At 38.0% G+C, this 26,478-nt stretch overlaps 1 protein-coding gene across 2 annotated transcripts in view; it reads left to right on the plus strand.

Moving 5' to 3' along the window:
* BCO2 (beta-carotene oxygenase 2) overlaps nucleotides 1–26,478 on the plus strand; it is a 46,329-nt gene that overhangs the window by 8,646 nt on the left and 11,205 nt on the right. For both annotated transcript variants that reach the window (XM_060103436.1, XM_060103437.1), the window contains exons 3-8: nucleotides 12,386–12,597; nucleotides 12,785–12,900; nucleotides 14,292–14,394; nucleotides 20,410–20,538; nucleotides 21,835–21,995; nucleotides 22,913–23,080. In XM_060103436.1, coding sequence (XP_059959419.1) covers nucleotides 12,386–12,597; nucleotides 12,785–12,900; nucleotides 14,292–14,394; nucleotides 20,410–20,538; nucleotides 21,835–21,995; nucleotides 22,913–23,080 — 889 coding nt within the window. The remainder of the gene's footprint in view (nucleotides 1–12,385; nucleotides 12,598–12,784; nucleotides 12,901–14,291; nucleotides 14,395–20,409; nucleotides 20,539–21,834; nucleotides 21,996–22,912; nucleotides 23,081–26,478) is intronic.

Raw genomic sequence — 26,478 nt, forward strand, 5'->3', positions numbered from 1 at the left:
AAGTGTCTACTTCGTCCTTCAAATCAATTTTTTTTTTTTTCAGAGCCAGCAGTAGGCATTTATAGCAAGAACAAGGTCTTGCCTGCCTCTTGGGTGAGAAGTACAGGTATCTTCAAGTTGAAGAGAAGGCAAATTGAGGCTTAGTTTAGTGGTTTGGCTCCCAACTTAGATTTACTTATTTATTTTCATGGGAGACTTTTCTTTTTTATTTCTAAAAGGCATCCTCAGTTATTTTTGTTATCATAATATACAACTTTCTCTTTTGTGGACCCCTGAGTCTCATTCATATCTTTCATGTCTTTTTAATAGAATTCACTTGCAAACATTTTGGGGGGCATTTCTTTTTTTTTAACTTTTTATTTTATATTGGAATGTAGTTGATTAACAACGTTGTGATAGTGATAGTTTCAGGTGTACAGCAAAGTGATTCAGTTATACATTTACATGTGTCTATTCTTTTTCAAATTCTTTTCCCATTTAGGTTGTTGCATAATATTGAGCAGTGTTCACTGTGCTATATAGTAGATCCTTGTTGGTTATCCATTTTAAATATAGCTGTGTGTACATGTCAATCCCAAACTCCCTAACTGCCCCTCTTGCCCACCCTTCCCCCCTGGTAACTATAAGTTCGTTCTCTAAGTCTGTGAGTCTCGTTCTCTTTTCTCAATAAGTTCATTTGTTTTTAGATTCCACATATAAGTGATATCACATGATGTTTCTCTTTCTCTGTCTGACTTACTTCACTTAGTATGATAATCTCTAGGTCTGTCCACGTTGCTGCAAATGGCATTATTTCATTCTTTTTAATGGCTGAATAATATTCCATTGTATATATGTACCACATCTTCTCTATCCATTCCTCTGTCGATGGACATTTAGGTTGCCTCCATATCTTGACTATTGTAAACTGTGCTGCAATGAACATTGGAGTGCATGTATCCTTTTGGACCATGTTTTTCTCCAGATATATGCCCAGGAGTGGTATTGCAAGATCATATGGTAGCTCTATTTTTAGTTTTTAAAGGAACCTCCATACTGTTCTCCATAGTGGCTATACCATTTTATATTCCCACCAACAGTGTAGGAGGTTTCCCTTTTCTCTATATCCTCTCCAGCATTTATTGTTTGTAGTCTTTTTGATGATAGCCATTTTGACTGGTGTGAAGTGATATCTCAGTGTAGTTTTTATTTTCATTTCTCTAATAATTAGCGATGTTGAACATCTTTTCATGTGCCTTTTGGCCATCTATATGGTTTTTTTTGGAGAAAAGTCTATTTAGGTCTTCTGCACATTTTTTGATTGGGTAATTTGTTTTGATGATATAAGCTGCATGAGCTGTTTGTAAAGTTTGGAGACTAATCCCTTGTTGAGCACATCATTTGCAAATATTTCCTCCCAATCTGTGGGTTGTCATTTTGTTTTGTTTATGGTTTCCTTTGCTGTGCAAAAACATTTGAGTTTAATTAGATCCTATTTGTTTATTTTTGTTTTTATTTCCATTACTCTGGGAGATGCATCAAAAAAAAATATTGCTGTGAGTGTTCTGCCTGTGTTTTCCTCTAAGAGTTTTATAGTGTCCGGTCTCGCATTTGGGTCTTTAATCCATTTTGAGCTTATTTTTGTGTATGGTGTTAAAGAATGTTCTAATTTCATTTTTTTTTACATATAGCTGTCCAGTTTTCCCAGCACCATTTGTTGAAGAGACTGTCTTTCCAGCATTGTATAGTCTTGCCTCCTTTGTTGTAGATTAATTGACCATAGGTGAGTGGATTTATTTCTGGGCTTTCTATCCTGTTCCATTGACCTATATTTCTATTTTTGTGCCAGTACCATACTATTTTGATGACTGTAGCTTTGCAGTATAGTCTGAAGCCAGGAAGCCTGATTTCTCCAGCTCCATTTTTCTAACTCAAGATTGCTTTGGCTATTCAGGGTCTTTTTTGTCTCCATACAAATTTTAAGATTTTTTGTTCTAGTTCTGTGAAAAATGCTATTGGTAATTTGATAGGGATTGCATTGAATCTGTAGATTGCCTTGAGTAGTATAGTCATTTTCACAGTATTGATTCTTCTAATCCAATAACATGGCATATCTTTCCATCTGTTTGTGTCATCTTTGATTTCTTTCATCAGCGTCTTATAGGTTTCAGAGTACAGGTCTTTTGCCTCCTTAGGTAGATTTATATCTAGGTATTTTATTCTTTTTGATGCAATGGTAAATGGGATTATTTCCTTAATTTCTCTTTCTGGTCTTTTGTTGTTAGTGTATAGAAATGCAAGAGATTTCTGTGTATTAATTTTATAACCTGCAACTTTACCAAATTCACTGATGAGCTCTAGTATTTTTCTGGTGACATCTTTAGGATTTTCTATGTATAGTGTCATGTCATCTGCAAACAGTGACAGTTTAACTTCTTCTTTTGCAATTTGGATTCCTTTTATTTCTTTTTCTTCTGATTGCCATGGCTAGGACTTCCAGAACTATGTTGAATAAAAGTGGTGAGAGTGGACATCCTTGTCTTATTCCTGATCTTAGAGGAAATGCCTTCAGCTTTTCACCATTGAGTATGATGTTAGCTGTAGGTTGTCGTTTATGGCCATTATTATGTTGAGGTATGTTCCCTCTATGCCCACTTTGTGAAGAGTTTTTATCATAAATGGGTGCTGAATTTTGTCAAAAGCTTTTTCTGAATCTATTGAAATGATCATATGGTTTTTATTCTTCAGGTTGTTGATGTGGAGTATCATATTAACTGATTTGTGTATACTGAAAAATCCTTGCATCCTTGGGATAAATCCCACTTGATCATGGTGTATGATCCTTTTAAGGTGTTGTTGGATTCTGTTTGCTAGTATTTTGTTGAGGATTTTTGCGTCTTATGTTCATCAGTGATATTAGCCTGTAATTTTCTTGTTTTGTGGTATCTTTGTCTGGTTTTAGTATCAGGGTGATGGTAGACTCATAGAATGAGTTTGGGAGCTCTCCTTCCTCTGCAATTTTTTGGAAGAGTTTCAGAAGGATAGGTGTTAGCTCTTCTCTAAATGTTTGGTAGAACTTCTGAAGCCATCAGGCCTCAACTTTTGTTTGTTGGGAGTTTTTTAATCACAAGTTCAACTTCAGTGCTTGTGATTGGCCTGTTCATATTTTCTATTTCTTCCTGGTTCAGTCTTGGGATAATGTACCTTTCTAAGAATTTGTCCATTTCTTCCAGGTTGTCCATTTCTTGGTATACAGTTGTTTGTAGTAGTTTCTTATGCTCCTTTGTATTTCTGTGGTGTCAGTTGTAACTTTTCCTTTTCCATTTCTAATTTTATTGATTTGAGTCCCCTCGCTTTTTTCTTGATGAGTCTGGCTAAAGGTTTATCAATTTTATTCATCTTTTCAAAGTACCAGCTTTTAGTTTCATTGATCTTTGCTATTGTTTTCTTCATTTTTTTTTTTTTTTTCTTTTGCTGTACGCGGGCCTCTCACTGCTGTGGCCTCTCCCGTTGCGGAGCACAGGCTCCGGACACACAGGCTCCGCGGCCATGGCTCGCGGTCCCAGCCGCTCCGCGGCATGTGGGATCTTCCGGGATCGGGGCACGAACCCGTGTCCCCTGCATCGGCAGGCGGACTCTCAACCACTGCGCCACCAGGGAAGCCCTGTTTTCTTCATTTTTATTTCATTTATTTCTGCTCTGATCTTTATGATTTCTTTCCTTCTACGAACTTAGGTTTTGTTTGTTCTTCTTTCTCTAGTTCCTTTAGATGTAAGGTTAGGTTGTTTATCTGGGATTTTTCTTGTTTCTTGAGGTAAGGTTGTATTACTATAAACTTCCCTCTTAGTACTGCAGGATTGTTTGGAGCATTTAATTCATTTACATTTAAAAAAATTTTTATTTATTTTTGGCTGTGTTGGATCTTCGTTGGTGTGTGTGGGCTTTCTCTATTTGCGGTGAGTGGGGGCTACTCTTTGTTGCAGTGTGCGGGCTTCTCATTGCAGTGGCTTCTCATTGTGCAGCATGGGCTGTAGGCTTGCGGGCTTCAGTAGTTGCAGCACATTGGCTCAGTAGTTGTGGCACACAGGCCCTAGAGTGCACGGGCTTCAGTAGTTGTGGTGCGCAGACTCAGTAGCTGTGGCTTGTGGGCTGTAGAGCGCAGGCTCAGTAGTTGTGGTGCATGGGATTTGTTGCTCTGCGGCATGTGGGATCTTCCCAGACCAGGGCTTGAACCCACATCCCCTGCATTGGCAGGTGGATTCTTAACCACTGCGCCACCAGGGAAGTCCCTTAATTCATTTACATTTAAGGTAATTATTGATATGTATGTTCCTATTGCCATTTTCTTAATTGCTTTAGGTTTGTTTTGTAAGTCTTTTTTCTTCTCTTCCTCTTTTGTTCTCTTCTTTTGTGGTTTGATGACCATCTTTAGTGTAGTGTTTGGGTTGCTTTTTCTTTTGTGTGTGTCTATCTATTGTAGTTTTGGGGCTTGCTGTTCCCATGAGGTTTTGATATAGCAGTCTATATATGTACAAGGTTATTTTAAGTTTCTGGTCTCTGCCCTGACTAGAGGAGTTCCTTTAGCATTTGTTGCAAAGCTGGTCTGGTGGTGCTGAATTCTCTTGGCTAATGGCGGCCTCCAGGAGGGCTCACACCAATGAGTACTTCCCAGAACTGCTGCTGCCAGTGTCTTTGTCCCCACAGTGAGCCACAGCTGTCCCCTGCCTCTGCAAGAGACCCTCCAATACTAGTAGGTAGTCTGGCTCAGTCTCTTATGGGGTCACTGATTTTTCCCCTGGGTCCTGGTGAGAAGAAGACTTTGTGTGTGTCCTCCAAGAGTGGAGTTCCTATTTCCCCCATTCCTGTGGAAGTCCTGCAATCAAATCCCGCTGGCCTTCAAAGCTGGACTTTCTGGGGACTCCTCCTCCTATTGCTGGACCCCCAGGCTGGGAAGCCCAACGCAGGGCTCAGAACCTTCACTCAGCAGGAGAACTTCTGTGGTATAATTGCTTTCCAGTCTGTGGGTTGCCACCCAGCGGGTATGGGATTTGATTCTATTGTGATTGCACCCCTCCTACCATCTCACTGTGGCCTCTAATTTGTCTTTGGATGTAAGGTATCCTTTTTGTAGGTTCCAGTGTTTTTCCATCGATGGTTGCTCAGCAGTTAGTTGTGATTCCAGTGCTCTTGCAAGAAGGGGTGAATGCATGTCCTTCTACTCTGCCATCTTCGAGATCCCAAATTAGATTTAAAGGGAGAGGTAGAGACCTGAAGTCAATGTGACTCTTAACCTGTGGAAAAGAATAGCCTCACGTAGTTGTGAATCTCTGATCTCTTTGTTAGATGCCACTGAAAAGATCAACATGCAGACATAGTAGTGACATGACAAAGGCCTTTCTTTAATTAAAAACTTTTTATCAATGATTGCATTGAAGGCATGCTTATCAGTTTTTAAAATCATATGAATCTGGGCAGAATAGTAAATATCCTCAGCATTTTACTATTTACCACTCTTCTGGAATGACTTCAGGATCCACGATGAAGACACTCCAGCCTTGTAATTCCTTGACTGTCCCCACTGCAATGATTTTTCCCCCTCTTTGCCACTTCACTAAGGCCACGTACTGAGGCCACATCCTGAATCTTATTCCACAGAATTGCCCTACCCCTGAAATCGTGAACTCTGAAACTCCACTCGGTGCTCAAAGCCCCACTTTCAACACTCCTCCATTCCCATGAAACTTATTTTCAATCACATCAAGTTCTCTTCTCCTTACTCTTCTCCATCTTCTCAGTTTATCAGCTTTCATTTAGTTTCTTCTCCCAGGTGCAGATTCCATGATCAATCCCTTCAAATACACTCTCATCACCATCCTCACTTCCTTTGCCTTAACGATCTCTGCCTCTCCTCTGACCATTTCTGGTCCTATATTAGCCTATTTCTGGTTTCCTCCACTCAGGGCCCAGGCCTGCTTAGCACTTCTAGAGGAAACACAGAACCTTGTGGATTGATTCAGTTACAAAATTATGATTTCCAGCCCCAGCTGAGTCCTTGGTGCTGCCAGGAAATCTTTAGCTCTTTCCAGCTTCCCACAGGGTCCCTTTCCTGAAGCCTCCGTCACTCTCTCTGTCCCTTTCACTCTCAACAGGTAGACCTGCCTACTTTATAATGGATAGAGGGGTATTTGGATTTGAGCTCCTTCAGCTGCCGTCTTCCCCACCTCCCCGTCTCCCCACAGAGGTACCCACTCCTGCCTCTCATCATCATCAGAGGAAGCGGCCCTCTTCCCTCCTCATTCATGCTCCTCCCCTTGTATCTGTTTCTGCTTCACTAACCCCTCATATCAGCCTGCAAATGTCCTCTCATCCTAAAAAACCCTCATTCCTTCCCAGCTTCCTCACCAGCAAATACCCTCTCTCCTCCTCTCACTATTTGTTTTCCTCCTTCCTGAGGTCTTCTCAGTTCACTGCCATCTGACTTCACCCCACTGTGCATGCTATCAGTTCTCAAAAAGGTCACCAAAACCTCTTAAATGTAAATGAAATGGGTTTTCCAGTCCTCAGCCTGACTTTTCTATAACATTTGACCTTTTTGACTACCCGTCTTAGCATTCTCTGGTCCTGGATTCCCACATAACACTTTCTCTTGATTCTTCTTCTGTCTCTCTGATTGCATGTTCTAAAATAATTTCTTTTGCTGCTCACTTCACTGCCCCTTTAATGTTGATATACCCCAGCCTCTGACCTGAGCATTCCCTACTTTTCTCTCATTGTATGCTTTCTTTGCTATAGTAGAAGTAATACATTCTTTAGAGTAAGATGGTGTGGGTTCAGATTTCATTTCCACCACTTATCAGCACTATGATCTTGAGCAAGGTTTTCCACATGAAAAATGGGGCTAATAAAATCAATTTTAATGACTGGATATGATGATTAAAGGAGATAAAGCATACAAAGTGCTTCATTCGGTGGCTGACAAGGATGGGCATTCAGGGCATTTTCATTCTCTTCTTTCCCTCAGTGCCCTCTCTCTCCACTCCCTTTCCTGCCAAAATAACTTCTTTTGGTTCACCTTACTTTTGGGGGTGTTGTAGATCCCAGGATTTGGAGTCATCACGGGGTTGAGATCCTTGTTCTGCCACTTACCTGTCCTGTGACCCTGGACTTGTTGCTGCTCTGAACCATGGTTTCCACATCTGTAATATGGTAATAGTAGTTCCACATCTCTAATCAATGTGAAGCCGGGGGATAAATATTTATATATTTGACCCTTGAACAACTTGGGGGTTAGGGGCCCCAGCCCTCTGCATAGTGGGAAAACTGCATATAACTTATAGTCAGCCCTTTATACCCATGGTTGCTTCACATCTGTGGTTCTGCATCAACCAACTGTGGATCATGTAGTACCACAGTATTTACTACTGAAAAAATCTGTGTATAAGTGGACCCACGCAGTACAAACTCATGTTGTTCAAGGGTCAGCTCTATACACACACACACTATATATATATATGAAAAGATGTGGTGAAGTGCCTAGCACAGTACCTGGCATGTAGTAAGTGCTCAGTAGATGGTGTTATTATCCCATTTGCACCTATGGCTATGTCTGTCACACACAGATGCTCTCAAACATCTCTCTCCCACCCCACACCCATGTCTTGTGCTCTAGACCTGTATTTTGCCAGCTGGCTGCAGAACATCTCTACCCTGATGTTTTGCAAATGGCTCAGACTCTTGTTCAAAACTGAACTGTTTGCTTTTCCCCAATACTTGCTCTTCATGTATTCTCTGTCTCAGTTAAAGCATCACCATCCATTCAGGTGTGACTTTTTGGACTCTCTCTTTTTATCACTGCCTACCTCTTGTCAGTCATCTCTGACTTATTTCTGCTATTTGTTCCTTTCTAACTGTACTGCTTCAGTTTAGTCTCTTATCTTTCCTCACTTGTATTATTGCCTAAATGCTCCTCTTTCTGTCCCATCTTCTACTCTGTGTCCAGAGTGACCTTCTTAAGATACGAGTCTCACAGTTTCACTTTCCTGTTCCAAAACTTTATGCTTTCCTGTTGAAGTTCTTTAAGCCTTAAATTTAAGTGCTGGTAGGTCTTGTGCTGACCCGTTTCTCCATCATCATCGCCTGCCACTGACGGCTCTGTCTACACACTAATTTGTTTACTGGCTATTCCTCCAAGATACCATATGCCTTCAGGCTCTCCCTTTTTTTTTATTTTTTATTTTTATTACCTCTCACTAGGATACCCTTCTACTCTTCTCCAGTTGGCAAACATCCTTAAAGGACCAGCCAAATGTCTTCTTTCCTCTTGATCTTTCCCTGATAACCTCATCCTTCCATCCTGTTGCTCCTGTGCATAGATAACGTTTTTTAACACTTCTCCATTGTTGCAGTAATCATTTTGTATTATAGTTAGTTACATGCCTGTAATTGCTGGGCTTGGACAATGCCTGGTAGATAGTAGGGACTCAAAAAATGTTGGTTGATTTGAATAAATGAATGCATAGAATGACAGGGTCTAGAAGGATCTTGTGAGATGGAATTTAACAAGTTAAAATTTATTAAAGGTAAATATGGACCAACAAAACCAGTTATTACGAGAATGAAGATGGAAGAGATTGGTTTAACAGCAGAATGTATTAAAAATTAGGGGTTTTGCTTGACAGCTCAGTGGAAGTCAGCAATTTGAAGTGGTAACAAATAAAAACAAGAAAGAAAGAAAAGAATATGAAATATCTTAAATGAGGAAGCTGAGTGTCTGAGTTTATACACAGAGTATTGTGTTTGGCTCTATGTATCATGATTTTCTTGGGATTTAGACCAGAATAACAATAATTATTGAAACTAGTTTGTTTTAAATGTTTTTTGATAAAAAATTACCAAAATAGAGTGAGAAACCACTAGCTAATGTTATCAAGCAAAAAGGGAGAAAGCAATGACAATGAAGGAATTCCCTGGCAGTCCAATGGTTAGGGCTTTGCACTTCCATTGCAGGGGACATGGGTTTGATCCCTGGTCAGGGAACTAAGATCCCACAAGCCGCATGGTGTGGCCAAAAAAAAAGAAAAGAAAAAGAAAAATAGAAAAGAAAAGAAGAAAAGAAAGAAATGACAATGAAAAAGAAGCCATTGAAACAGATAAAAAATTATAGAAGATTCTGTGGGCCTCTATGCAAATACATTTGAAAACCTCAAGGAAATGGATAATTCCCTGAGGACATACAGATTACCAAAATTGATAGAGGTAGAAAGTTTAAACAGACCAATTTCTCTAGAAGAAAACAAGAAACTTATTGTGAAACTGCTTCTTAAAAAAGCAGTCAGCCCAGATTATTTCACAGGGAAATTCTACCAAGCCTTCAAATATCAGATAGTTTCAGTGCTCTATAGATTATTTTAAAGGATTGAAAATGAAGGGAAGTTTCCCACTTCTTTTTATGAAGCAAGTGTAATATTGATATCTATACATGATAAAGTTGTTACAAAAAAGAAGACAATTATTTATATTATTTATGAATATCCATAAAAATACAAAATATATAGTACTAATATAATACTAATAAATATTTTCTTAACAAACAGAATCCAACATTACATTAAACATATAATTCACTATAATTAAGTAGGATTAATTCCAAGAATGCAAGATAAGTTCATTATTTGGAAATCCATTACTGTCATCTACCATGTTAATAGATCTCAAGAAAAATAATCATAATCATAGTCATAATCATAATCTTCTCCATAAATGCTAATAAAATGTTTGTCAAAATTCAACATCCATTCCTCATAAAAATACTCAAGATAGTAGGACTTGATGGATACTTTCTTAACATGATTTTGTACATATATATATACACACATACATACATATTTATATATATTTTTTTTTTTTTTTTTTTGCCTGTGTTGGGTCTTCGTTGCTGCACGTGCGCTTTCTCTAGTTGTGGCGAGCGGGGGCTACTCTCCGTTGCGGTGCGTGAACTTTTCATTGCAGTGGCTTCTGTCTTTGCAGAGCACTGGCTCTAGGCGCACGGGCTTCAGTGGTTGTGGCTCGCAGGCTCTAGAGCGCAGGATCAGCGGCCATGGCTCACGGGCCCAGCCGCTCCGCGGCATGTGGGATCTTCCTGGACCGGGGCACGAACCCGCGTCCCCTGTATCGGCAGGCGGACTCTCAACCACTGCGCCACCAGGGAAGCCCTATATATGTATTTTATATATACATATATTTATATATGTGAGTATATGTGTGTGTATATATATATATACATGTATATGTATATATACATGTATATATCTACACACAGATATAAATTAAGATATTTTCATTTTAGTCCTAAAACCAGTAATATTAATTGGGAAACATTACAAGTTTTTTTCTAAAGCAGAAACAAGGAAAGGATGGCTACTATCTTCACTTCTATTTAACCAGATGTAGCCAATACAATTAGACTAAAGAAATTAATTAGAGGCACACGGATTAGTAAAGTAAACATGGAAAGCTGCAGAGAATTAATGACAAAGTAACACAAACAAATAAAAGGTGAGGTAACAGGATGTAAAATTAACATACTGAAATCACTAGCTTTCATATACACAAGTAATAACCAGTTAGGGGGCATAATGGTAGGAACAAACCTCATTTAAAATAGCAACAAAGAAGAGTAAATGCTCAGAAATGAGTTTAACAAGAAATGTGCAAACTTTCAAACACTCCTAAAAGACACAAATAGAAAGATCCTCTGTTCTTGAATAGGATGGATGATTCAACATCACAAACATGTCAGTTCTCCCTAAGTTAATTTTTAAATTTAATACAATCTTAATAAAAATTCCAGTTTTTAAAGGAAGTTAGACAAATGAATACTAAAGTTCATGTGGAAAAATAAATATGCAAGAATAGTCAAGAAAACACTAAAAAAGAAAATTCTCAGAGAGGGGTGGGGACTAGCCCTATCAGATGTTAAAATATACTATAAAGACTATAATTAAAACATTGTGATATTGATGCATGAATGGACAAATAGACAAGTGATACAGAATAAAAAGCCCAGAAATGGACCCAAGAACTTATGGAAATTGAGTTTATAAACTCAATAAAATTGAGGGAGAAAGCAGTGTAAACATCCTCTCATATCAAAAATGATAAAATTATAAAGATGTCATCTCAAATCACTGCATAAAGAGGGCCTTAAAAAACCCCCTTTATTTCCTGCAGTTTAAAAAAAATTGTGGTAAAAAACACATAAAATTTGCCAACTCAACCATATTTAAATGTACAGGTTAGTGTTGTGAAACAGATCTTCAGAACTTTTTCATCTTGAGAAACTGAAACTCTATACCCATTAAACAATAGCTCTCCATTTCCCCCTCCCCTGAGCCCCTGGTAACTACCATTCTACTTTCTGTTTCTGTGAATTTGACTACTTTAGATATCTCATGTAAGTGCTATCATATAGTATTTGTCTTTTGTGACTGGCTTATTTCATTTAGACGGTGTCCTTAAGGTTTATCCATGTTATAGCATGTGACAGAATTTCTTTCCTTTTTAAGGCTGTATAATATTCCGTTGTATGTTAAATTTTGTTTATACTGTTTTTGAGCTGATGGATGCTTGGGTTGTTTCCACCTTTTGGTTACTGTAAATAATGCTGCTGTAAGATGGGTGTACAAATATCTCTTTGAATCCCTGCTTTCAAGACCGTAGCCTTTTAAGACAAGCCTTTAAGAGAAGACCAAGCCTTTTAGCTTGTTATTCATGCTGAAGACATTAAGTGTTCAATCTGTCAAGCATATGAGAGAAAAGACTAAATAATATTAAACCCTTTTAAAAGCAAAGCACAAACTTTTCCTTACAGTGTTTTGATTTTCCATCATTTAGATACATCATTTCTATAGTGTAATTATATGGACAAAAATGATTATCCAGTAAGGATAGTCATCTTACTTGCTTACTTTAGCATAGTTTTGATAAATTTGAAAAAACTTTAAATAAATAGAAAACGTAATATGTATAAGATATGAAGATAACTATCTCTAAAAGTTTTGGAATCCATTTTAATTTGAGAAATGTCAAGCATTCCATATGCTGATATCTTGGCTATAGGTTAAAGACAGAATTATCTTAGGCGTCACCAGCTTTGGGTTTTTCTTTAGCCCTCTGATATGTGAGCTTTTTGATAAGGGTTAAGGGTCAAGAGAATGTAAGTTGCTCTTTCATTGTTGTACTCCAGGATATACTCAAAAGCTATCAACCCTTAATTTCAAGTTCTTTGACTGAGCAGGTTCTGCTGGGAACCCAGCCCATTTCCTTATTTCTGTATTTGAAATCTCTCATTTTGACCCCATGGTTATCTTCCTAACATTTATTTTTCTATTTTTGCTCCTGTTTAAAGGTACAATCACTGGTTTGATGGAATGGCTTTACTTCACCAGTTCAAGGTGGAGAAGGGCACAGTGACATACAGGAGCAAGTTTCTACAGAGTGATACATATAAGGCCAACAGTGTTCATGACCGAATTGTGATCTCAGAATTTGGCACATTGGCTCTCCCTGATCCATGCAAGAATGTTTTTGAACGTTTCATGTCAAAATTTGAACCGCCTGGTAAGCAGCCTTTAATATGCTCAGAATTTGCAGGGGATAGTGATGTTCTTTAAATTATTATTATATATGTCAAGCTATACAAATATGAATATTGAAATATATATATTTTTGATATGAGAGGATGTTTAAACTCCTTTCTCCCTTGAGAAAGTTGTGGCGTTTAAATAACTCTGGGGTTTGATTTCAGCAATTACTGACAACACCAATGTCAACTACGTGCAGTACAAGGGTGATTATTACATTAGTACGGAAACCAACTTCATGAATAAAGTGGACATTGAAACCCTGGAAAAAACAGAAAAGGTAAAATATAGGTTAAAAATGAACATAATAAACCCTAAAATTTCTCTCCATTCAAAATACTTTTTAGAGTAGCTAATATCTGAAGAAAATTTGGATCCTTACACAAAATCATAGTTACCCACTGATTCATGTCATTGTGTACCCTCTGTCCTGGTTAGAATGGCCTGTGGGGTTGGGGTTTTCCTTAAAGATAGTTCTAGACTTCTTCTTCCTTAGTCCTAATGTCTGAAGGCTAGGGCGAAGGAGAAATAGAGTAGTACAGACTTATTTTTTAAATCTTTTTTTAACATCTTTATTGGAGTATAATTGTTTTACAATGTTGTTTTAGTTTCTGCTGTATAACACAGTGAATCAACTATATGCATGCATATATCCCTGTATCCCCTCCCTCTTGCATCTCCCTCCCACCCTCCCTATCCCACCCCTCTAGGTGGTCACAAAGCACCAAGCTGATCTTGTGCTATGCGGCTGCTTCCCACTAGCTCTCTATTTTACATTTGGTAGTGTATATATGTCCATGCCACTCTCTCACTTCATCCCAGCTTACCCTTCCCCCTCCCTGTGTCCTCAAGTCCATTCTCTACATGTGCGTCTTTATTCCTGTCCTGCCTCTAGGTTCATCAGAACCATTTTTTAAAAATTTTAGCTTCCTTATATATGTGTTAGCATACGGTATTTGTTTTTCTCTTTCTGACTTACTTCACTCTGTATGACAGACTCTATGTCCATCTACCTCGCCAGAAATAACTCAGTTTCATTTCTTTTTATGGCTGAGTAATATTCCATTGTATATATGTGCCACATCTTCTTTATCCATTCATCTCTTGATCCATTAGGTTGCTACCATATGACCCAGCAATCCCACTACTGGACATATACCCTGAGAAAACCATAATTCAAGAAGAGTCATGTACCACAATGTTCATTGCAGCACTATTTACAATAGCCAGACTTATTTTTGCCAATTCATTTTCTGCCTAGCTACAGGTAGAACTGGACTGGAGATTATCTAGACCCATACTGCCTTCACGTTACACATTAATTAAAGATAAAATAAAACTTTGGGCCAGAATTTTAATTTTAATTCTTATTCTTTTGAACTTTCCTGTGATCTTGGGCAAAATAAAAAATTTGTACTGGCTAATCATTTTTGTCTATTTTTTGTTGGTGGTGGTGGTAGAGTTTTTGTTTGGTTTTGTTGTTCTTTGGTCTTAGTTTCTTTTTCTTTAGTAGGAAAAATAATTTTGATTTCTCAGAGGTGAGACATTAGGACTTAAACTGTAGCTTTATATCTTATTTTTAAAATATTTGACACATCCTTACTGTCTATGTGTCTAAATAGAGATCTTCCCATGTAACATTTAAGTCTCTGTATGGTCTGAAATTTGCAGGTAGACTGGAGCAAATTTATTGCTGTGAATGGAGCAACTGCACATCCTCATTATGAAAAAGATGGAACAGCATACAACATGGGGAATTCCTATGGGCAACATGGTAAAGTTGGGATGGGGGTCTTTTAAAAAATAATTGGGAGTTAACTATCTTCCCACAGTTCCATTATGGCCAAGATGTTAACATATATGAAACTTCATTTGAAAGGTTCAGAAAGAAATCTCCGAAGTAGCATTACTGAACTTAAAATATATAATTTATAATTAAGTTCTGTGGTCTTTTTGCACATATGCTTGGAAGCTAATTTTCTATTTGATCTTTTCAGTTTGACTCACATTTTTATGTTCCATTATGCTTTTTGGCTCTCAAACATTGTAGGGGTGAGTAATGTATTTCTCAAACTTGAATTTTTAGGATGTACCATATTGTAAGTATAAGAAATTTAGAATGCTACAGTAAAGAGATATAGAGAATGTATACTGTATATTACATAGGAAGGAATTTATTATTACCATGGGAGTAATACACTACAAAGTAAGTTAAGGTTAAAGTATGGTTGCAGTCACAACCACTTACATCACATCTCTTTCCTGCTCATCCATATACTTCCACAGCTGCCTATTAATCTGTTCCAGAAGGTTCTAATGGCTAATAATGATAACCAGCATTTATTGAGTGCCTAGTATGTGCTGGTGTTAACCATTTTTTCCATATATTTTCTCATTTAATCTTTATGAAAGTCTCTGAGAAAGGTACTATTATTTTTATTTTTTAAAAATTGAAGTATAGTTGATTTACAATGTTGTGTTAGTTTCTGGTATACAGCAAAGTGATTCAGTTACATATATATGTATATATATATTCTTTTCCATTATGGTTTATTACAAGATATCGAACATAGTTCCCTGTGTTATACAGTACAACCTTGTTGTTTATTTTATATATAGTAGTTTGTATCTGCTAATCCCAAACTCCTAATTTATTCCTCACCCCTTTCCCCTTTGGCAACCATAAGTTTGTTTTCTATGTCTGTCAGTCTATTTCTGTTTTGTAAAGAAGTTCATTTGTATCATGTTTTAGATTCCACATATAAGTGATATCGTATGATATTTGTCTTTCTCTGTCTGTCTTACTTCACTTAGTATGATAATCTGTAGGTCTATCCATAGCATTAAGAAAGGCTGTTATTACCCCCATTTTATAGACAAGGGCAGTGCACCTTGAGAAGATTTAAGATGCTTGCTTAGGCAAGTTTCAAGTGTCTAGTCTGAGTAGTACACAAAAACTTGCTACTAGTCACTCCATTAGATCATCTTAATTATTTATCACTGACTACAGAGGATTCTCTCAGGGCATGCACATTCATTATCCTGTACCCAAGTACACATCTCTCTCTGTTTGAAAAGGAATGTGTAAATATAAGCATTAGAAGTTTCTGACTATCTTAGCTGTCAATCTATCATCTATAACCTACGAATCTTTTGTATGGGTTAACTTTTGAATAGGTTAATATATACCTTTGGTAAGTAATTGACTTTGTGGGTTGTTCATCTCTACCTCTCCATATGTACACGTATGAGTATATATGAAAATGAATACTGCAGGTTTGTTTTTTACCAGCTCAAGAAGAGATAGGGTACCCTGGAAACTTCATCACTCAGCCCTCTCCTCTTTGTTACCTGACCTCGGGTTGGGATGTATTCCTCAAAGCTGTTATAGGAGACAGCAAACATCTTTTTAGGTAAAATCTTTCAGCAAATGGGTAAACTGACTCAGCAGTATTTTGTCCATACATCTTTTTTGATCATAAAAAAATTCATTTCTTAATAAATTAACTCTAATACCCAAGTAGATAACTTTGTAACTAGTTCATAATATGAGAAATACTGTTTAATCATTCTTAATTATTTTTCTAAAATAAATTTTCATTATATCAGTGATTCTCAGCCTTTAGAGCACCTAAAAACCATCTGGAATGCTTCCTAGCAATGTAGATCACTGGGCTTCATCTTCAGAGATTCTGGTTCACTAGACCTGAAAAAAGGTTAAGAATCTGCATTGTAACTACTAGTCACTCCATTAGATCATCTTAATTATTTATCACTGACTACAGAGGATTCTCTCAGGGCATTACCACTCCTTATCTTGGTACATTTTAACAAGATCTCCAGGTGATTTTGGTGCAAGTGGCCCATGAATCTTTGAGAAAACTTGCCACCAATCATCAGAGGCTGTGCTTGTTATTTTGCCTCAATTTGATGTTTATACAAAGTCCTGAAGAGTCTCCCAGAGTTAGGCTCCCAGTATTGGGCAGGTCATTCCTCTAGGCATTCAGTTCTCTGCTGGGTGTTTCCTGGGTGTCTGTCTGCTTTGCTCATGCCTTCAAGACTTGAAGTTAGGACAGTTCATTAACACATTAGCAGTGTTCAAATTTAGTGAATTGAGTAATTGTCACTTAATCCAGTTGCTGAGACAGGAAATTTTTCTCTTGATCTTCTAATTTCAACTAAAACTGGATTTACTTCTTTTTTCTTACTTGATTATTTGGTTTAGTGAGGAATTTTTAAACTGGAACGCAAATGTACATGTAGCTGCAAGGAGCTCTACTAGATAGTATGCATTTGGGGGAAATTTAGTGATTTTCTTTGTAAATAAAGTGCTTGCTAATAATTTCTACTTTTCCACGTATTTTAAAAAGGCTTTTTAAAATTAAAAAAATCCTCTAAACATTAATCCAGCTAGTTTTAAGTACTAATTTAAAATACATAAACAGTTAGACAGTAGTATGGTACTCTTAGAACTCTAGAGTTTGTCTTTCATTTCTTTTATAACTCATCACTGTATAAAGCATGGTGTTTTATTTATAATTGGTTCTCAAAACATATAATTTCCTAACCTAGACCTCCCCATCAGTTGCTTACTCAGTGTTTTCACTAAGATGTCTGATAGATGTTACAAAATTAATTTGTTTAAAACCAAACTCTTGATCTTTCCCCCTAAACTTTCTCTGCTTAAAATGTTCCCTATCTCAGTTGATGGTAACTCTGTCCTTCCACTTGCTTAAGATGATAACTTTGGAATCATTTCTTATACCTCTCTCACATCCACATCTAATGGGTCAAAAAGTAATTTCAGTAATGCCTTCAAAATATATCAAAAATCCTACTACCTCATATCACCTCCATTGCCACCACTCTGGTTTAGGCCACCATTCTTTCTCATTTGAATTATTGTAGTAGCTTCTTAACTAGTCTCCTTACTTCTCCCCTTGCCCCACTTCAGTTTATTCTTAGCATATCAGCCAGTTATCCTTTTAACCCACCCCACCTCATCTAGAATTTTCTCTTTGCTTACTATGGATAGGGCCACACTGGCCTCATTGCTCTTATTTGAACACTCCAAACTTATTCTTGGCTGAGAATCTTTGCATCTGATCTTCTCTCCACCTGAAATGTGTTTCTCCCAGATATCCTCCAGGCTCTCTTCCTCACTTCCTTCAGGTCTTTACTCAGATGTCACCTTCTTAGTGAAACCTTCCCAGACCACCATAATTAAAATTGCAAACAGTAGCCCCCATCCTTATACACTCACCTTTAATCCCCATTCCCTGGTTTATTTCTCAATATAGTTCTTCTCATCATCTGATGCATTATATTTTTACTTATTGTATGATTTTTTTTTAGAATTTGAGCTTTATAAATGAAGAGCCTTTTGTCTATTTTGTACACTGCTGTATACAAGTGTCTAGGATATGGTACTTAGGACTCTTACAAGAGTGCCTAGAACATAGTTGACCCTCAGTAAGTAGTTGCTGATAATGAGTAGGGAACTGTATGGTTATCTTGTTCCAAAGGAACCTTAGTGATTGCGAAGTTCTATAAGTTACCTAAGTTCTTCAGGACCTACACTGGCACTACTAACACCAGGAAGATAATTCAGTATGACCTCAATATTTGTTCATTCCTTGAGTGATTTAACAAACATATGTTGTTAGTTGATCTGTCAGAAGTTATTTATAGTGTACCTACTAAATGCCAAGTCATTGTTTGGTACTGAAGATGCAAAGATGTATCAGACACAATTCCTGCTCCAAAAGAGCTCAGCCTACTAGGAAACAGATAAATAAGCAGAAAATTATAGTACAATGAGATAAGTAATATGACAGTATAGGATATAATTAAAGCATAAAGAAGGGACACCAAATGCCTTTGGGTGGGGAAGAGTCAGGAAAGGCTACTTGAGGAGTGGGTAACTGAGTTCATTCTTGAGGAAGCAGTAATAGTCAGATGAATGACTGCATGAATGAATGTTGATGAGACAGGATGAGATGAGACCCAAAGTGACTCCAGGGATCTAGAACCCTGAAAGGAAGGAGCTGGACACGGGTACAAATGGAGATTGTAGTTTTTGGGTCTGGGGAGTGGGAAGAAGGACAAATAGAACTTGAGGATATTCCTGGCTGCTACCTTATCGTTTCCTATGAAGATGGGATTGAGTTCATCTTCAGAGAGCTAGAGGGGAGCCATTTGTGGACATTAAAATACAATAGCTGGAGGCAAGAATATACAGTGGAGAAAAGACAGCCTCTTCATTAAGTGGTGCTGGGAAAACTGGACAGGTACATGTAAAAGTATGAAATTAGAACACTCCCTAACACCATACACAAAAATAAGCTCAAAGTGGATTAAAGACCTAAGTGTAAGGCCAGACACTATCAAACTCTTAGAGGAAAACATAGGCAGAACGCTCTATGACATAAATCACAGCAAGATCCTTTTTGATCTACCTCCTCCTAGAGAAATGGAAATAAAAACAAAAATAAACAAATGGGACCTAATGAAACTTCAAAGTTTTTGCACAGCAAAGGAAACCATAAACAAGACCAAAAGACAACCCTCAGACTGGGAGAAAATATTTGCAAATGAAGCAACTGACAAAGGATTAATGTCCAAAATTTACAAGCAGCTCATGCAGCTCAATAACAAAAAAACAAACAACCCAATCCAAAAGTGGACAGAAGACCTAAATAGACATTTCTCCAAAGAAGATATACAGATTGACAACAAACACATGAAAGAATGCTCAACATCATTAATCATTAGAGAAATTCAAATCAAAACTACAATGAGATATCATCTCACACCAGTCAGAATGGCCATCATCAAGAAATCTAGAAACAATAAATGCTGGAGAGGGTGTGGAGAAAAGGGAACCCTCTTGCACTGTTGGTGGGAATGTAAATTGTTACAGCCACTATGGAGAAAAGTATGGAGGTTCCTTAAAAAACTACAAATAGAACTACCATACGACCCAGCAATCCCCCTCCTGGGCATACACCCCGAGAAAACCATAATTCAAAAAGAGTCATGTACCACAATGTTCATTGCAGCTCTATTTACAATAGCCAAGACATGGAAGCAACCTAAGTGTCCATCAACAGGTGAATGGATAAAGAAGATGTGGCACATATATACAATGGAGTATTACTCAGCCATAAAAAGAAATGAAATTGAGTTATTTGTAGTGAGGTGGATGGACCTAGAGTCTGTCATACAGAGTGAAGTAAGTCAGAAAGAGAAAGACAAATACTGTATGCTAACACATATATATGGAATCTAAGAAAAAAGACTGTCATGAAGAACCTAGGGGTAAGATGGGAATAAAGACACAGACCTACTAGAGAATGAACTTGAGGATATGGGGAGGGGGAAAGGTAAGCTGTGACAAAGTGAGAGAGTGACCTGGACGTATATACACTACCAAACGTAAAATAGATAACTAGTGGGAAGCAGCCGCATAGCACAGGGAGATCAGCTCGGTGCTTTGTGACCACCTAGAGGGGTGGGATAGGGAGGGTGGGAGGGAGGGAGATGCAAGAGGGAAGACATATGGGAACATATGTATATGTATAACTGATTCACTTTGTTATAAAGCACAAACTAACACACCATTGTAAAGCAATTATACTCCAATAAAGATGTTTAAAAAAAAGAAAAATGGGTGTCATGCATATTGTATAAATCTTTTAACTGCCTTTGCCTAGTTCACAAGTGCAAGGCTTATCTTTTTTCTTAAAGTGAATGTGAAACAGTTAAGACAGGACTTTCCATTTTCCAGGTTCTTGCTATAATGTTATTCGGGTTCCTCCAGAGAAAGTAGACCTTGGGGAGACAATCCATGGAGCCCAGGTGATATGTTCTATTGCTTCTGCAGAGAGGATGAAACCTTCTTACTACCACAGCTTTGGTGAGCCCAAAGATAAGGCAAATTTTAATGGGGGCTGCCTTAAAGTTACTGTTGCAGGGGGACTAATTTTGGCAAGTACTGTGTTAATACAGTTTATCAGAGTATGATGATAAGAGATGAAGGTTGCATTTTAATGCCAATTAAGTTTATTCTGTTTAGTCACCTACTTCTTACTCTAGCCACTGACTGATTGAAAAGATATTTTAATACAAGCAATTACTAAAAAAATTAATTGGAAACACCAATTAATTTTTAAGTTTTTAGTTAATTGACTGCTCTAGGAAATAGTTATCAGTTTAAGGAATCATTGATCCCTTCCCAGCACATTGAGTCAGGCTGAGATTTAGTCACCCAGCACTAACTCCACTTCAGTTCTCTATGGAGAACAGCCTCTCCCTTCAGCCCCCTGCTCCAGGATATCACAATGAGTAACCCCTAGTCATAGAAATCAGTCTCTTTTGTTTGTTTTGTATTATGTTGTATGTCATTGAATATCTAAATACAAAGGAAAAAAATACATTTATGCATGTTTCCACAACAGAGACTATGGACTTTGGGTGATTGTGATGTGTCAATGTAGGTTCATCAGTTGTAACAAATGGACCACTCTGGTGGAGGAAATTGATAATGTGGAGGCTGTGCGTGTTTGGAGAAAGGTGGTATATGGGGAATCTCTGTACCTTCCCCTCGATTTTGTTGTGAGCCTAAAACTGCTCCAAAATATAAAGCCTTAATTAAAAAAATAATTTGACCATAAAAATTGACAGAATTCAATATTTTAGGTAACTTTAAAGACCACAGATAATAACCATACAGGAAAGACCTTGATTATATTTTGGGGGAGGCAATTCATATTCCATGTAGATTGCTTCAGCTTTTTCTCAGAATATTTATCTTCTGCATCCTAAACCTTTATAGTCAATCTGCTCCTGGATTGTTACCTCCAGTATAAATAGCAAAAGGATTAAGGAATACAGGTCCAGATCATAAATGACACTTTAATATAATGCTTCTTTGTTCCTAAACCAAAACAATTTGAAAAGAAAGAAGGAAAAAAAAAAAACAAAAAGCAAGTTGAGGGCATTCAACCCAAGCTATTCTAAGCAGTTCCTTTTTTTATGTAGGAACAGAAAAAATATATAGCAAAGCTGGGAAATGATGAAGAATTATTCCTGACTGGCATTTGTTTAGGTCAGCAGTAATGTGTCCAGGCCTTCAGACAAGTCCCCAAACTGTCACATTTGAGACAACTCTAGTTTGCCAAATAACATTTTATTGTTTGCTTGAACCTTTTAGGAATGACAAGGAACTACATTGTCTTCATTGAACAGCCTCTAAAGATGAATCTGTGGAAAATCATCACTTCTAAAATTCGGGGAAAGGCCTTTTCAGATGGAATAAGCTGGGAACCCCAGTATAATACACGGTTCCATGTGGTGGAGAAGCACACTGGTCAGGTGGAGAATTTTGAGTGTATTTATTGTGAAAATGATTGGACATGAAGGCAAATTTCCATATGATTGACTTTTGCCTTCACTGGGCATTACTTGCATAAGACACTCTTAATCAAGGATATTACCTTCTTCCATAAGTAGGGCTAGTTATTTATTAATTAGTACAGTGGATTTTGCATATTAGAAAATTGTAGGAAATGGTTTTATCCTTTAACTTATCTGATTCAATTAAAATATCCAGGAAATCCTTTTAGCATTTTAGCATGGATTTTTCCATATAGTATTTGCTAAAGAGGATATTGTTCATGCAGAGGTCTTCTGTAACTTTTGCAGTGATATTTTTATTAGCTGCTTCTATGATTTCATGATATGTAAATATGATAATCCTACCAAAGTCTAAAGCATATTAGTTAAATATCTTTCTATATACTCCTGATTAATAGCACTATTTTATTTGTCTACTTCTTTAACCTCTCTAAAGAAATAGTATCCTAAATTTACTGTACCCTAATTTCATTACCAAAAAAATCCCATTTTAGTAATGAGTGCATTTTTCAAAGGATTAGTCACTTAATTTATCATAAATTCTTAATAGAAGTATTTTCTATTTAACCATGTAGTTAAGAGTCTAGGATTTATTTATCCTTCAAAATATTGGGCCATATTTCATGAGAACTTTAAAGTTAGTTGAAACAGTTGATTGGTCTATATCAAATAGCCCCAGTTCATTGATTAATATGAGATGAGATGATTTTAAATCAAAGCATATTTGCTTCTACATTCCAAATTCTGGTTTTTATACCTACCAAGCCTGTCACTTAAAGAGGGGGAAATCTTCTTAATTTGAGCTTTGTGGATCTGTACCCTAAAGGAAATAAAATAAAATATCTATTTTTCACTGTTTGTGTTTTCCCCTGCAGCTTCTTCCAGGGATGTACTACAGTAAACCTTTTGTTACTTTTCACCAAATCAATGCCTTTGAGGACCAGGGCTGTGTCGTAATTGATTTGTGCTGTCAGGATGATGGAAGAAGCCTAGAAGTTTACCAACTACAGAATCTTCGGAAAACTGGGAAAGAGCTTGATCAGGTAAAATTCTCTGATTTGTCAGGAGTTGTCAAAATATTTTTGATCTAGCCAAGTTCTGGCTTTGGGTTTGGAATTAGCTGTTTCTCTTGCCTCTTTTGTAAATAAGGAGGGAGAATGGTTTTAAAGCATTGAAGATACAGCTTCAATAAATATATTTAATATTTCAAAATAATTTGAAGTATGTATTTACATAATACCTAATATATAAAAAGTATGTTAAAGAAAGCTAAGAAATATGTTTTGAAGCACTTGTGATTAGTTCCTTATTACACTTGGGCACTAAACATACTTACATTTCCTGGAAGGAATATTAAAATGGACTATAATATTAATTCTTTGATTTAAAAAAAGTGTATCAGTTCATCTAGCTTGAAGGGATTTACTTTTTCCTGATAATCAGTTCAAGGCAGAATTTTTCCTTGGATTATGTAATGTAAATTGTTTTCTGCTATAGTTTTATTTTAATTAATTAATTAATTAATTTTTGGCTGTGTTGGGTCTCCGTTGCTGTGTGCGGGCTTTCTCTAGTTGTGGCGAGCAGGGGCTACTCTTCGTTATGGTGCACGGGCTTCTCATTGCGGTGGCTTCTTGTTGCGGAGCATGGGCTCTAGGCACGCGGACTTCAATAGCTGTGGCTCGCGGGCTTAGTTGCTCCGTGGCATGTGGGCTCTTCCCAGACCAGGGATCGAATCCCTGTCCCCTGCTTTGGCAGACAGATTCTTAACCACTGTGCTACCAGAGAAGTCCAGAGTTGCAATTTTCTGATTCTGTTTATGACCTTACCCAAAGTTTTGTGTTCTTCCGCCTTTTTGTTTCAGGTGGAAGAGCTCCTTTCAACCTTTCTTGAAAGGCAGGTTTAGTGGTGCTGAACTCTCTTAGCTTTTGTTTGTCTGGGAATGCCTTTGTTTCTCCTTCATATCTGAAGGATAACTTTGCTGGATAGAATATCCTTGGGTGACAGTTTTTATCTTTCAATATATTGAGTAAGTCATTCTATTCTCTTTTGACCTGTAGAATTTCTGCTGAGAAATCTGCCTGTAACATAATGAGGGTTCCTTTGTAGGTTATTATCATTTTTTCCCCCTGGCTGTCTTTAAAAGTTTTTCTTTGTCATTGACTTTTGACAGTTTTAACATAATGTATCTTGGAGAAGGTCTTTTTGCATTCAGATAATTAGGTGTTATCTTTGCTTCAGAGACTTGGATATCTAGTTGTCCAGGTTTGGGAAGTTCTCAGCTATTATTTCTTTAAATAAACTCTCTGCTCCTTTCTCCCGCTCTTCTCCTTCTGGGATACCCATTATCCTTACTTTACCCTTCCTAATGGAGTTGGATAGTTCTTGTAGAAATCTTTCATTTGTTTAGATCTTCTGTCTAATTTCTAGCTTTCTATCTTCAAGCTTGTTAGTTCTCTCTTCCATATGGTCTGCTCTATTTCCAGTGCTTTCTTTTTTTTTTTTTTTTTGCTGTACGCGGGCCTCTCACTGCTGTGGCCTCTCCCGTTGCGGAGCACAGGCTCCGGACACACAGGCCCCGCGGCCATGGCTCGCGGGCCCAGCCGCTCCGCGGCACGTGGGATCCTCCGGGATCGGGGCACGAACCCGCGTCCCCTGCATCGGCAGGCGGACTCTCAACCACTGCGCCACCAGGGAGGCCCTCCAGTGCTTTCTAACGTGTTCTTCATCTCATTTACTGAATTCTTCAGCTCCAGAATTTCTGGTTGGTTATTTTTCATAGTTTCAATCTCTTTGGTAAGGTATTTCTTCTGTTCTTTCGTTTTATTTCTGAGCTCATTGAACCGCCTTTCTGAGTTTTCTTGTAGATCATCAAGTTTCTTCAGGACAGCTATTTTGAATTCTCTATCGGTTGGATTGCAATATTCCATGACTTTAGGTTTGATTTCTGGAGATTTGTCTTTTTCTTTTTGTGATACTGTGTTACCATGTTTTTTTTTTATGGTGCTTAATGAGTTGATGTAGCCAGCACATTTGAAGTAGCAAACACCTTTCTTCTTTAGGCAAAGCTTTTTTTTTTTTTTTAACTAGATGCTAACAATTCAACAGATTAGTTATTAGAGGCCTTTCTTTTGTTCATAAGTAGATGGCACAAGTTTTTGATTTCTCTTACTTGAGCTGCCTGTGGCTATATTTGAAAATCAGCACTTTCCACCCTCTACCACCTCTGTGAGAGGTGTTGCCTGGTGCCCTCCCTCTCATACCTTATGCCTCCAGGGTCACTGGTGCTTTGCTGCTGCCGGTGTCACTGCTGCTGCTGGTGTTGCTGCCTCAGGCATCGGGGTGATGGGTACGTCTGTCACGTTGGGGTTGCCTGCGTTGCAGGCACTGATGCTGTTGGGGGTGGGTGGTAGTGGGGGTAGCCAGGGTGGCTGGGGCCTCTGCTGTGTCTGGAGTTGTTGGGTTCCCAGGCACCACAACTGTGGATAGGGGCCTGGGTCGTGGCCACCTCCATGGCTGGAGGGGTCACAGGTCCCGCTGCCACTGTTGCTTGATTCCCTGCGGCTGTGGGTGCTGCTGCAGCCAGGAGGCCAGAGTCATGTGTGCTGCCTCCCCTGCTGTTACTGGGTTCTCTGGGGCTTCAGACTCAGCTACGGTAGCTGGGACTCGGGATTATAAGCACCACCTCTGCTTTCCTCTCAGTTCTGCCTCTTCAGTGTGCTCAGTCCACCCATCTTTAGATGTACAAATGTGTGGAACTCTCCAGCCTTCCAGTGTGTTGAGCAGATGAATCTTTCTTGAGTTAACATTATGTTATTGGTTGTAGACTGAAGGGGAGAGACGAAGGGAGCATATCATGCACTATGATGCTGATGTACACCTGCTTATTTACTAATAATTTTTCTCATGAATGGATGTTGGATTTTATCAAATGTTTTTTTTGCACTGTTGAGATAATGACATGACTTATCCTTTCTTCTACAAATGTGGTGAGATACACTGATTGATTTTAAAACGTTTATAATAGCCATTGATTGATTTTTGAATGTTAAACTAACCTTCTATTCCTGAAGTAAATCCCAGTCGGTTGCACTGTATTTTTAATATATTTCTGGATTTGCTTTGCTAATATCTTATTTAGCATTTTTTGGCATCAATTTCATGATTAAGATTGACCTATGGGCCTCCCTGGTGGCGCAAGTGGTTGAGAGTCCGCCTGCCGATGCAGGGGATACGGGTTCGTGCCCCGGTCTGGGAGGATCCCATATGCCGCGGAGCGGCTGGGCCCGTGAGCCATGGCCGCTGAGCCTGCGCGTCCGGAGCCTGTGCTCCGCAACGGGGGAGGCCGCGACAGTGAGAGGCCCGCATACCGCAAAAAAAAAAAAAAAAAAAAAGATTGACCTATAATTTTTCTTTCTTATAATGTCTTTGTTAGTTTTTTAAA

The sequence above is a fragment of the Mesoplodon densirostris genome, chromosome 7 (assembly GCF_025265405.1).
Source record: "Mesoplodon densirostris isolate mMesDen1 chromosome 7, mMesDen1 primary haplotype, whole genome shotgun sequence".
NCBI lineage: Eukaryota > Metazoa > Chordata > Mammalia > Artiodactyla > Ziphiidae > Mesoplodon > Mesoplodon densirostris.